This window comes from Echiichthys vipera (genome assembly GCF_963691815.1).
Source record: "Echiichthys vipera genome assembly, chromosome: 14".
Lineage (NCBI taxonomy): Eukaryota > Metazoa > Chordata > Actinopteri > Perciformes > Trachinidae > Echiichthys > Echiichthys vipera.
Window position 1 is genome coordinate 5,860,317 of NC_139839.1, and position 14,036 is coordinate 5,874,352.

The 14,036-nt window shown below is 41.6% G+C and overlaps 1 protein-coding gene across 1 annotated transcript in view; it reads left to right on the plus strand.

The window, feature by feature from the left end:
• Positions 1–14,036, plus strand: part of LOC310956595 (uncharacterized protein) — a 40,100-nt gene that overhangs the window by 12,498 nt on the left and 13,566 nt on the right. The window contains exons 2-7 of the mRNA XM_083926884.1: positions 342–494; positions 4,795–4,902; positions 11,502–11,706; positions 12,115–12,345; positions 12,954–13,060; positions 13,242–13,389. Of these exons, the coding sequence (XP_083783010.1) occupies positions 342–494; positions 4,795–4,902; positions 11,502–11,706; positions 12,115–12,345; positions 12,954–13,060; positions 13,242–13,389 (952 nt within the window). The remainder of the gene's footprint in view (positions 1–341; positions 495–4,794; positions 4,903–11,501; positions 11,707–12,114; positions 12,346–12,953; positions 13,061–13,241; positions 13,390–14,036) is intronic.

The window sequence follows — 14,036 nt, forward strand, 5'->3', positions numbered from 1 at the left end:
AGTTTTACCCGTGTGGCAGCAGTGCGACAGATTTGAGGTTTACGTACATAACTCTTTAATTTGGGCTTTCTGCATCTTGATTTGATTTTCTGTTATTGTCGCAGCTCTAGGTTAAAACAAATATTATCCTCCCTCATCTCTAACTTATTGCCTTTTTTCAGTCTAATGTTACCTCATGATGAAGCCGTGCTGAGATATCCCCAAAGATGTTATTCCTGTCTCTGATGTTTATGGGAGTAACATCTGGGGCTTATTAAATGCCAAACTCTAACCACGAAAACCACGGGTGCCTGTTGAGCCATTAACTATTCCTCATCAATGCTGTCTTGTCTTTCTGTCAGTGGTTGGGTGCCCCCTCCTGCCAGCGAGGCAGCTACGCCTTCTATAAGTCGGTGAGCAGCAGGGCTCAAACCGACGGGCCCGCCAAGGTGTGGAAGCTCGGGGAGTTCTACTTCATCCGCTGTGGACCGCAGGATCCGGTGTGCATCGCAGAGGTGAGATTAACTGCACCAAAACTACATTACCCACAATGCACAGGGTAGCCCGCAAACTCACTGCAGCGCCGCAAGTAGGCCATCATCAGCATTCAGGGCAGATGTCAACTTTCAGCACCCCCCCCCCTCCCCTCTCCCCTAATAATGGCTAAACGAAAGGTGGACGATGAGAACAGGGTGTTTCAAGCTAGGTGGGAGGCAGAGTACGTGTTCACGGAGGTAGTAACAGGCAAAGCTTAAGGAACATATTTTATTTTTGAAGGACATTTTCTTTTTTGCTGTTTGCCTGTTGAAAATGTTTTCCTTGAAATAACTAAGGTCATAAAAAAATATTGCTTTATTCATGTCATGTACAGGACACAGATGTGTTTTCTCTTTGAGGGAAGTTTGTTTTTGTCTGTTTGCCTGTTGAAAAATGTTTTCACTTGAAATTACTGACAGAGCCGTACAAATGCCTGCACGTTTTTACTGATAAATGCTATCGTGGATTATTTCACTGAGGAGGCACAGTGTGTGTTTTTGAAAGTGTGGTAACTGGAACACGGCTGATTAAACGAGACAACTTTAATATTTGGGATTGTAGCTGCTTTTCCTAATGTGGGAAATCCTACCTTAACCTACCTTGAAACTGCCACAACCTCCAAACGAAGCATGTCAGCACTTTAGGGTGCACTCACACTGTTCATTTGCACCGTGCCCCGTGCTTTAAGTTGATTGTCCCCCCTCCCTCTTCCCCTGCAGCCCAGGGCCGCCTGCACTCACATTACTTGATATGATCCGGGCCTCGACGCGAATGCTTCTTGCTCATACGTCATCACCCCTCTGAGTGTTTGTTTAGTCCGACTGTTTTTGAATATTTTTATCTGACCAAATCTGCAGCAAACACTCCTCCGCATCAGACCTCCGTGAACCGTTCGGCTACATCTTTTTAAATGTCCGTCGCGGAGGATATTTGTATATAAATGGACATCAGGACTGCTGCCAATGCTCATGCTCGCACGTGTGCAACTGTGCATTGTTAAAGCCCTCCTCTCTCGAACGGGCCGCGGTAATCGTGGCTGTGCCGTGACTCACACTGGTCAGACAAAACTAGACGTTAGCTGGTACGAATGGAAAGTGTGAGTGCGCCCTTAGAGTAGTGTTTTTTGTTAAACCTTTCAGTTTTGTTGAATTTTTAAAGCAAGTATGCTAAAGATTACCTGGTTCCAGCCTCTCAAATGTGAGTTTTTATTGCTTTTCTTTTTCGATGTTAAAGTGAATACCGGTATTTTTGGTTGGTCAGACAAAACGCACAGTTTGAAAACGTCCTCTTAGTAGTGTCTGAGCCTTACCGACGTGCACGCATTTCCAGGTAGACTGTTATTTATAAAGGGCCTGCATGTGCGCTTTACGCATGTACACTTTTAGTATGGGTCCTACACTGTGTTTCCTACATGAGACCCCAGAATAGTACCAGCCATAACGAGTCAGCTGATCTTGTGTGTATAAAAAAATCTCTGAGTGCCCCAGTAACTGTTGACTTTGACTGACCCAAACTAAATCTTGAAAACTGAACCCTAAATGGGTCACACTGCTGCTCTCCTGCCTGCTCACATGAGCTATAGATGGCTAACAGTATGTTTTATTGAGTCTACATCCCACGGCAAGGCTAAATTTAGTCAATTTAGGTCGCACGCTGAAGACGTGTTAATGAGGTTGTATTTTGGTTGAGAGTGTTGTATTGACAGTGAATGATTGTAATGGCGGATATGATGTTTTTGGGTTTACTCATTTATTAAAACGACAAACCATGGAAAGAGAGAAACAAGGTCGTATTTTCTGTATTTTAAACTTAGACATAATTTCTAACCCCATAGCTGGCCCCCAGGAAGCACGCTGGACTTTGAAAAGGGTTGTGTCGGTCAGATACCGCCATTGGGTCCAAGAACATTTTTTCCCATCGACGTGGCGAAAGGGACGTATCTCAATTTGTGGATACATTTTTCGAATGTCACAAAACCCTGCAAAATGACTCATGTAGTATCAGAATTAATCTATTCCGATAACATTTTGAAAGTCTAGAAAAGCCGCCAGTTAATTCATTTAATCCCCAATCAAGTTGAACTGACTGATAAACAGGAAGTAGTCGGCTCGATCAGTGGAAGTTTGCTCTAATGGGCCACACAATGTGGAATTAATGTTGATCATCTGGGTATTTTAGACAAGACAGCTGGAGTTTTTTGACTTCATGTGCCACTGAGAAGATTTCCTAGTAATGAACGCTGTATCCAGTTCTCTGAATACATTCATGCCCAGTGTCCTGTATGTGAATGATAATGTGATTTCAGCTGTGTTAACATGGACAGAGATAATTTCTGATACAATGCTAAAACGTTTTTGTTTTGAAACAATGTTTGAGGATGAGAACGTAGTAGTGTGGATGAACGACAGGTTGGTCGGACTTGTAATACTGCATCCTCCTGTCCGCCTCACATCTACTGACTGCCTGACTGTGTATGAAGACAGCAGACACCCACCCTGTGCACCAGCTCATCCAGAAGCTCACTCTCACATTGTTTTTACATTCATACGGTTAGCTGGGGTGCAGAAACGTTTAAAGGGTGCGCCTAAGTTGTTTAATGGCGTGGAAAACTCTGTTTTTTTTCTCTCTTCCTTACTTGTCACCTTGTAAACTTAGTGCTTTTGTTGATGTTAGGATCCTTGAATAGTGACTCAAAGGGTGTTATTGGTCAGCAGTCGGGTTGTCGGCAGGTTTTGATGAGACCGTTTTGATACTGGGAAACTTGATTTAAACCCAGAGATGGCTTGCTTTGTGGTATGGGCTCCTGATCTCAACTCAAAGACATGTTACCTGAGACGAGGGGTCAGTATCCAGTAGTGATGGCTTTGTTTTAAAGAGCTCACAAGCCAGTAAGGTCGGAGATGTCTTGGTGTAAACTCCATCGCCGCATAATGACGCGTGAAAATCACAAATGCAAACAGGCAGGGAAATATTAGATTGTACCTTTAAATCAAACATCTTACATTCAATTGTCTGACAACATTAAGCACAAAAGCCTATTTTCTAGCTTTAGACGACAAAAAGAAATGGAGTAGTAGCTTTCAATCCATGTGTGTCCCTGAGTTTTATACATTTCATTCTCTGCTCCACAGAAAGAGCTGTTTTTCATTTTTGCACCAATTTGAGTAGATTGGAAATACACAGTAAACTCCAGACAGCAAGGTCTGGTTTACCTACAGCAGGAGGGGCCCAGGTGGGACTGCAGGTGAGGCAGTTGTTAAAGCCTGTGGACTCAAGTCAAGCTCCTTCTGGGTGAATAAATAAAACCAAACAAAACCCTCCTGAAACGTCTCCTTGTGAGCCAGCCAAGAAACACATCTGACCTTCAAATCAGCACGTGGTCTAGTTCAGTTCAGTTCACACTCTCATAATGTGAATAACAAACAGTGCATATCTGCCTCCCTGACCTCGCAAGCATCGTCTCTGACATTTTGTCCAAGGCTACACATATTCAAATATAATATACACATAATAATACCTCCAGATATCTGTGGGTTTTGCTCAGTTCTGACGTGAAACAAACTGTGATCAGGGCTGAAGTTTGAACCTCGATACTTTTGTAGTACAAACTGAAACAGCATAGGTTTCATTGAATGTCTGGTCATAGCTATAATCATAGTTTTTCATTCATTCATCTTCAACCGCTTGTCCCTGTCGGGGTCGCGGGGGGCTGGAGCCGATCCCAGCTGACATCGGGTGTGAGGCGGGATACACCCTGGACAGGACGCCGGTCTATCACAGGACACATAGAGACGAACAGAGACAGACAATTTTAGTGTCATCAATGAACCCAAATTGTAATTGTGCAAGTTTAAGACTTACTTAAAGCTGTTGTTTTTTTGGTGCTGAAACAATTAGTTGATTAACAGGAAAAATTATTAACAAGTTTGATATTCATGGATATGAAACACAGGTATAATGAAAAAAACCTCTGCTCTGACAGAGATAAATGTTAGGTTTTGGTTACCATATATGTATTCCTGTGACACTTTTATTTATAAACAAGGTCTAATGTTTGACTGCTGTGCTGCTATGCATATTAATATTAATATTATGATATAAATTGATGTGTTTTATCAGCCTAAAGGTGGCAGGATGGGTGTTCTCAGTCCACTGAAGAACTATTTAAAAGAACTTGTTTTTAGTGTTAAAAAAAGTCACAAAAACTGCTGTTTACCAGTAATCAAAGGTTTCCAGACGTCTGTGTTTAAATGAGGTGCTGTTCTTCTTCATGTGCAGGTGACCTTACTGTGGGAGGACCAGACACAGCACCACCTGCTGGCCAGTGCCAGACTCTACTTCCTGCCCGAGGACACGCCGAAGGGCCGGACCAGGGAGCACGGAGAGGTGGGTGGAAGGTCATGGGGCGTCTGGCTCCTGATGCTCGTATTTATATGGGATGATGTTTCAGGCATTTGATTATTCTACAGTTTACACACTCACAATTTTATTAATTTAAATTAAAGATGGTGTCTGTTAACATTTTCATAAGTAAACACCAAATAAACCACTCACAAAATCTTCTACCTAAGGCACCACAGGATTTGACATACTGGACAAAAAATGAAAGTATGTAGCTCCTGATAATTATGCTGGCTGACTTTATCTTTTTACTTCTATTTTGTCTACCCCACTTATACCAATGAGGGTAGACTAAACAACAGAAAAATGTGTCTGTTTACCTCGTGAATTTGAAAAGGAGCATTTTATGCAGGGTTCGTGCGGGTGCTTGAAATCCCTGAAATGCTTGAATTTTAATGTTGTGATTTCAAGGCTTGAATTTTGGATGAAGTGCTTGAAAATGCATAAAATTGAATGTGCATTTCTTTCAGAACATGAATAGAAATATAATTTAATGTTTTATCCTTCTGGTAGTACGATACAATTTCAGTTGTTTAGAACATAATACAATCTCTTCTTACGTGATTTTAATGGGTAAAAACTGAAATAAATGTTTTTTTAATATCTATGTATTCGTTTAAATATGTAACAACTGTGAGGTGCTGGAGAAGCTTGATATGGACCTTGAAAGTGCTTAAAAAGTGCTTGAATTCGACCCCGGCAAAGGTGTACGAACCCCGTATATAGACATTTTTAATATTACACATAAAACCCTAAAGAACTAGAATAATTCCTACATTATGAGTACTATATACAAAGTGATGTCCCTGTGTAATTCCTGTGGGATGTAACGGGAGTGAACGTCTCCCTAATATAATCTGGGGAATGCTTTAAGAACATCTATTAATAACCTCGTCACAGGAACACCGACTCCTTTTTTTATCCAAACATCTTTAGCCAAGAACTCAAACCGGTTCAGTCAAAGTCGTCTTGTTGATCGTTTCCTTTTTCCTCATGCTCAAAATATCTCATTCGTAACATTTCAGCCGCTCTCTGTGGTTCTGATATTATTTAATGATTTGCTTATTTAAAAAACACAACAAATTTGTTAACTTAAATAATGTGAAACTGTAATTTCACATGAGTGGAGTAAGTATCAGATGTGGATCACGTGCACGCTGCGGCTCAGCCTTCACATGAAAATCCCCTTTGGAAACGAGGCTAATGCATTACCCAAATGTAAATCCTCCATAATGACGTGTCTTCAAACCAAATTTTTTTTGAACTTGGATATTTCCACCGTTGAAGTCTCTGTGTGGAGGTTTAAATTTTCCGGGTGGAAAAACGACCCTTCTGAAAGTTGTTTTTACAGGAATCGTTGCCCAGTTTCCTTTATATTATTTAAAAAAAAATGTGTTATCAAGAAATCATGCTTTGATTTTTGTAACCATTCAACAAACAACAAAACATCGTGTTAATTAGTGAGCTTCAGAGGTGTTGGTAGGTGGATTTTATTACAGTTGCACAAAGCCAGGCTAGCTGTTTCCCTCTGTTTCCAGTCTTTATGCTAAGCTAAGCTATCTGGCAAGCTGGGTCATGACCGAGAGAACGAGGTCGCAGGTACAAGTGGCTGAAATGGATTTCTCAGGAGGGGGGCTGGAGACTCCCTTAGAGAGAGGGGGAGAAGTTCAGCATCCGTGAGGAACTCGGAGTAGAGCCGCTGCTCCTTTGCGTTGAAAGGAGCCAGTTGAGGTGGTTCAGGATCATCTGGTAAGGATGAACCCTGGGCGCCTCCCTAGGGAGGTGTTCCAGGCACGTCCAGCTGGGAGGAGGCCTCGGGGAAGACCCAGGACCAGGTGGAGAGATTAGATCTCCACACTGGCCTGGGAACGCCTCAGGATCCCCCAGTTAGAGCTGGTTAATGTGGCCCGGGAAAGGGAAGTTTGGGGTCCCCTGCTAAAGCTGCTGCCCCCGCAACCCGACCCCGGATAAGCAGTTGAAGATGAGATAAGCTATCTGGCTTCTGAGCGCCCTGTCACTTTCAGATTTTATTGATACCCATGCCATCACTGGTTCGGCTCATCAGTCAGATTATTTTGCCGTTCCCTGACTGATTCCTGATCCGTTTTCTCTGTGGAAAAATAAATCAGCTTACACAAGTTGAACAGTTTTATCATATGAGTCTGAACACAGTGTTGGTGAAATAACAGAATATTTGTACAGCATTCGCTTTCATGGTCTTTGTGGCGTTAATGTTATTTTAACATAGTATATTTACCCCAACAGACGTGCTGCACCCGGGTGTAATACACTGTCAAATACATGGCATTCCTGGAATTCAGCCTAAGCCCATTGCTTATTTCTGGGGTTTCCACCCTGACATTAGCAGCATGGTTATCATCTTTCTGTGTGAAATGAAGCCGCCCTTTAGACTCTTTCTTCCTCTCCGCCATGAAACTTCTTGTTGCAACTTTCCAGCCGCTTAGATACACGAGTTTGCAGTGAGCAGAAAAAGATGCCAGCATCAAAAAAAATTATTGATCAGCTCGCAGGCATACAGTTCTGACCTCACCTTAAAAAAACAAAACAAAATCAGTTTGTGTGTACGCATTGTTTAGAACATTTTCACCGCTTTACATTATCGTCAGATAGTCCTTTCCGACTCGGAGGTGATGCAGCTATACCCATCCGTCCTCTCTTCAAAGACTCCTTTGACAAAACCAATAATCTCGCAGACAACAGGAGGTTTCTGATCTGTCGCTTCCTCGAGTTTGCCTTAGTAAGTTGGCGTTTGTGTTAAGTCCCAAGTATTCCTTTAAAACACCAAAACATTTATTCATATGGAGGGAAATCGCTGCAAGACACCTCTGTCTCAGTGAGATGGAGCTAGAAATGTTACCTCCACCATGTCAGAAAGGGGCTTTAATGAGAACATCACAGTGACATACATCTGCATAACATTTGCGTAACTTTCTGTAAAAACTCCTCGGCCCTTTGCCGTGTTAATGAGCTCACACCTGGCTGCCGTAGGAGCAGGAATGTGAGGAACTGCGGTTTAGAGGGGGTGGAGGTTTGTTTGGGGGGGGGGGGGGGGTTGGGCTCTGTCGTCACTGCCTCGAGGACTGAACAGGATCACAGCTGACAAACTGGAATGGGAGGAGCTGTCAGCAGCTCCCGCTCCGCTTTAGACCACAGACATGAATGTGCCGCAGTTCATGTGGTTTGCATGAAGTGCCTGTAAATAAGATCTGATGCCGAGCTGTTTTGAAGACAGTGAAAAAGGGAAATAATATTTAAACTACCAACAAACATCGTCAGCTCAACAAAAGGGATCAGAGATTGAATGAGATAGAAGTACAATAACACAAGTGGGCTCAGATATTTGACTTCAGTAAATGTAACTTTAGCACGGTGTAAAAGTCTTGCGTTCAAAATGATAATAGTACAAAAGCATGTTTTATCTTATCAGACTACAATTATTAATACATTTATAATGTAAAGGTGGTAAAAATGTGACCACTACTTCTTAGTTTGATGTATTTATTCTATTTATATATGTTTTATGTATATCACAAAAGACAATGTGGGGAGTATACTTGGTTCTTTGATATTACATGATAATTATTATTATGTTTTTTTGTATTGGTATTCTGAATCTGCCAAGTTACCTCCTTTTTACATGAAGTGGAGTAAAAAGCACAATATTTCCCTGTGAAATCTGGTGGAGTCGAAGTATAAAGTAGCAGACAACAACAGAAATGCTCAAGTAAAGAACAAGTACCACAAAATTATATTTAAGTACAATACTGAGTTTACTTAGTGTACTTTAACTTAGTTTACCTAGTGTACTTTTACCACTGCAGGCCTGCTCATATGGTTTTAATTGGCTACTGTATCTATTGGGTAATAGTCCTTTCAGACTGGACTGGAGCTGCTATGGTCCATTAAAAGTACATTATATTATTATTATAATTGAGTAATATTCGATGTGGAGGTTATGGGAAACAAAAAAGTCAAAATGGCTTCTTCGTTTCTGCTCTTGTGTTTTGGAAGTCCTTAAAATACATGTGACATGAGACCAGGCATGCAGATTTCAGTGAGGTCACTTTACATTCATTTAAGCACAACAAAACCTTTGTGTGGTTCAAATACAGTTAACTGTTAAGCTTCTGAATACTTCATTACTATCCCCCGCTGTCTTTTTTCGGTTTATACTTGAGCTCAGATTAATTTTTAAACAATACAAAAAAAGACTAAACCTGAGAGAACCTGAGTTACAGTTATTTTAAAATGTTGCATCATGTGCAGTGGTGGAAGAAGTCATTTTACTAAAGTAAAAGTAATAAAAAACTTTTAAAATACTCCATTAAAAGTAAAAATCTTGTGTTCAAAAGTAACTTAAGTATAGAAGTATTAGCAACTAAATATATCTAAAGTATTAAAAGCAAAAAGTACCGTACCTGTCAGTGTTACACTATCATTAGTGTTGGTTTATCAATGAATAAGCAGCACTTTAATGTTGTAGTTGAGAGGAGGAATTAATTTAACTACCTCATACAGCTGGCTCATTAATCTATAATGTGTGTGTGTGTGTGTGTGTGTGTGTGTGTGTGTGTGTGTGTGTGTGTGTGTGTGTGTGTGTGTGTGTGTGTGTGTGTGTGTGTGTGTGTGTGTGTGTGTGTGTGTGTGTGTGTGTGTGTGTGTGTGTGTGTGTGTGTGTGTGTGTGTGTGTGTGTGTGTGTGTGTGTGTGTGTGTGTGTGTGTGTGTGTGTGTGTGTGTGTGTGTGTGTGTGTGTGTGTGAGTGTGAATCAAGTCATAAAGCACAGATCAAACCTTTTTAAAATGAAAATCGCATTCATTTGAAAGGCAAATTCTCCGTGAAGTTTTAGGAAGTGCTTAAATGTTCAGAGCCGTCATCTGTAAAAAATCTAAACGTTAAAGCAGAATAATTTTCTGTCAGTTTTTACGACTATTTATTTGTTATAGAATCTTATTGGAGCAGATTCCTCCTTGTCTCTCTCGCTCTGCAGGTTTTTTTTGTGTACTCCAGCAAACCAGCCAAGAAGACATGTTCCTCTTTAAGAGGGCTGGCCCACGTTCAGCTCTGCTTGTTTTCCTCTCCCGTGCTTGAATATGAACAGGTGATAGTTGAACCGTTGGAGCATGGGAGGAGCCGGAGCTTCCCAGGACAAAAATCATAAAAACACAACATTAAAACACCGGGCACAGTATTCAAAACTTACATCGCAACTTAAAAATGTGTCAGACTGCTTCAGTGTGCTTGGGCTTGGCCAAAAGCAGATTTACTTTTACTGACTCGTTCTGCGTTGCGTGTTTTCTGGCCTGTTCTCGCTCCTCGTGCTCTGTTAAGAGTCGTGATAAAAGTCCATCTCAACCGTGCAGCGTGACGAACTGTGTGTTCTTGGCGAGTCCTACTGACGAATATCCAAATCCTGGCTTTAGAGAAACTTTGCCCGACACGTGACGAGGCCTTCACTGCCTCACATTAATATCATTGTCACAATTGAGCAGAAATATCCTTGAATGCTGGTGTAACTGATGCAAATACATTAATTAAAAACGGAAACACTATGTGAACATCTATAATGTTAATGCACTAAACACTATGTGATGCATGATGTGTTCATCAGTGCTTTTGTAGTGTGTGTGTGTATGTGTGTGTGTGTGCATCTCTGTGGTTTGGAGTTTACTTTCAATCCAGTGTTCCTGTTTGGCTCAGCCTTGTTTTACTGTTTACTGATCGCTTCGCCATATTGGAGCTGCGTTAAGTTGATGCTGCAGGCTACAGGCTTTTCCTGTAGTTTGTGATCAGCACAACATCATCATGGTAAAAAACTTCATAACTTGAAGTAAAGTAGTGCCACGGTGGGACTCGCCTCTTAGGACGTTTTATATAATTAAATGTTATGTGTTATTTTTACCCTGATAATGTAGCGCAAGCTGCTCTTTTTCGGCCTTAAAATAGTAAAAAATAGTATCTGTTTTACTCTGAGATGCAAAACAAACCACACGTCAATAATAAAGGTGACTCTCATTTGATCAACTTCTTTCTCCTCTCCTCTGTATTAAAGAGTCTAGGCAGTAGAAAGACATTTAATACAAAAATCAACCTGCAAGTATAAATATGAGGAGGACATGTCTCTCCATCACCTGTGGAAATAATGCCCTTTCCATTACCTGGGGTTGTGTGAAGACCTTCCTCTGACGTCAGATTAAAATGTATTTATCATGAAACATGCTGCGGAGGTGTTGTCTTAGTAGAAACTGCAGAAAATACAGCCCTGGGCAACATTGCATGGTAAATACTGGAAAAGTCAACAGAATTTACAGCTCATTGTTGTGACACCACCCCCTAATGAGGACTTAAATAAATATATTAGAGTACAGGTATTATTGTACACATTAAGTCTTATAAACCTGGTGATGACTAGAGGTTTAAGTAGTCAAGTAGTTGGTGAAGCCTTTAATTATCAATGCCTTCATTTATTTGGTTTCATGTTTAAGCTTTTAAATGGAGTTTGATACGCTGTTTTTTTTATTCAGAACAGATCTCTTATTATGAAACTAAACGTGTGTGTTTTAGGATGAGGTTCTGGCGGTGTCCAGGAAGATGGTGGTGCGGGTGGAGGACCTGGTAAGATGGGCGTGTGCGGAGCCGGCAGGTTGGAGCAGCAGCCCGAAGCCGCCGCCGCCGAGCGGGACCAACGGCTTCCACAAACCTGTGCAGACCAGCGTCGGTATCAGCAGCAGCAACAGGAGCAGCGAGCCGCTCAAAGACAAAACCGACAGTAAGAAAGAAACAAACCCATTAATCAAAAGCACCCCGAGACTCCAAAGTGAATGGCTGATTGGAAACTACGAACATGTACGTCAACAGTTTGAATTAAAATGGACTACAAACGATATTTCTGTACTTCTATTATGACGAAAACTTAACACTTCTTGTGGATGTTTCACAATAAAAGCCTGTGGGCCACTTTTAATGCCAAACAACTTTGCAAGAAGTGTCACTTTCATTGACAGAAGCTTAAGGACCATTGAAAAAAGAGAAACGCGTCAAAGATTTGTAATAATCAAAGCAGCAGAGTGGTGAACCATTGAAATTAGCGCCATGACGAGGGACCTTATGTTGAATTACACAACAGCAATAACAGAAGGCGGCCTGGTTCACGTTTTTCTTGTCTTTTTCCTCTCAGACGACCTGGTTCAGCATCAGGGGATCAAAATTCTCAGCTACCCACAGTATTGCCGCTTCCACTCCCTGCAGAGGCGCATCCAGGACGGAGCAAGGGGACCGGGGCTGCAGGACCTCCACCTGCTGGCCCTGGGGGGCATTAAGGTGCTGCCCAACACCCGGCTGATGTACTGCAGGGACACTTTCAGCCACCCGACGCTGGAGAACAACGCCAGCTTCTCCTGGCAGTTCAGTGAGTGTTTCACAAATATCTGGGGACTGGATTATTGAGGCAGATCATTTTTTTTGTTAACATGGTTTGTAAACAGCTTTATTGTTTGCAGCCTCTTCACCTATACTGGGTTAAAACCACCTGTTTTCTGTGTTTGTTTTAACACATTTATTGAGGAATATTTTTTAAATGAACACAGTACAAAAGCTAACAAGTTGGTGATTTGTAGATGAAAAGACGTGAAGACGGTGTTTTAAAACGCTAAAACAACACAATGATGCTTTCCTCTCCCAGTTCACCAGCAAAAGGGGAGAGGTCGGACACATCATTTATAAAGAGGGGGTCTTAAACGTGGTTAGAACTATGAACATGGATTTTGTGTAATTACAATATTGTATATTGACTCTGTTTCAAATATTAATACTGTATAATTAACTCTGTTACACATGCACACAGTGAAGCAGCCACACGCTCCTGACGGAGACTGTGTAGCAGGTAAAAAACCTCCACTGTGCCACGCCTACGTACACTGAGCGCCCGTCCCCCGTGTGTTTTGGCTGTTAGCATAAATTACATTATCTTTTTTCTTGCAGTCTTTATTTATGCTGTATATGTTTTCTTTTCTGCAGGCTGTCCATCTCTCAGTCTTCGAGGGCGACCTCGCAAGAGGAAAGGACGAGACGGCAAAGACTCCCCCAACTCCAGCCAATCGGAGTCCTGGATCGAGAAGATGAAGGTTTGTTCTTTATGTGATATTCACATCTTACATTACAGGTGTTAACGTAAATATGACAAATTGCTGTGTCTTCTTCTTTAAGACTACTTTGAACGTTATGGGCTTAATTTGTTCCTATATGTATGTTTCTGCTGACCTGTTCATTTGCAACCTCTTGTAACGCCGGATGTCTCCCTCTCAGGAGAACGTGATGGGCAGTGTGGAGGTCGGCTGTGAGGGTAGCTGGCTCCCCCACCCCGAAGAGCAGCTGTTCCTGGATCAGCTCTTCGCCTTCATGGACCGCGCCGGCTCGCCCATCCACAAAGTCCCCAACCTCGGCTTCAAGAAGAGTGAGTCTCTATTCTTTCTTTTCTCTTTCTTTCTGTACTTGTCTTGTTGTCTTCTTTTCTTGTTCTTTCTTGCGTCAAAAGGTAAATCAATGCTCTTGACATTTGAGAAATGAAAGGAGAAGTTCACAGGTTCAATGGATCACCATCATGCAGAAGACATTTCTTTTATGTTTAGTTTTTTTTAACCAAAATTGTACCATTGAGATTAAAAAAGATAGCAGCAACAACCGTCTGTTACATTCAGACAACTTCCAACAGAGACAGTGAATAGAAACCACAAGATAGCAGATCAACAAAAGTAAATAAAAAAACTAATTAGCAGTGAGAATCCTATCCTAAGCAGCAGCTGTTTACTACAGCACTGTCAGGATATGGTCGAGCGCAGCTCAAAACTCCTGCTCGACTGGTTTCATGATTGTACTTGTGTCTGTGCATCCTGGCTTTATATCCTCTCTCTGCTGTCGAAGAAATGCTCTTTCGCTGTTAATCTACTGCAGAAAATCATTTTAAAACTGCAATAACTGATTTTTTTTAAGCTGCTTGAAGGCAGCAGAAACAAATTATTGCTCGTAATGTATGTTTTTTTATTTACAGCTTCCTTAAAATGTATTTTTGGCCCCGGCATTCAAGACAACACACACCGTACA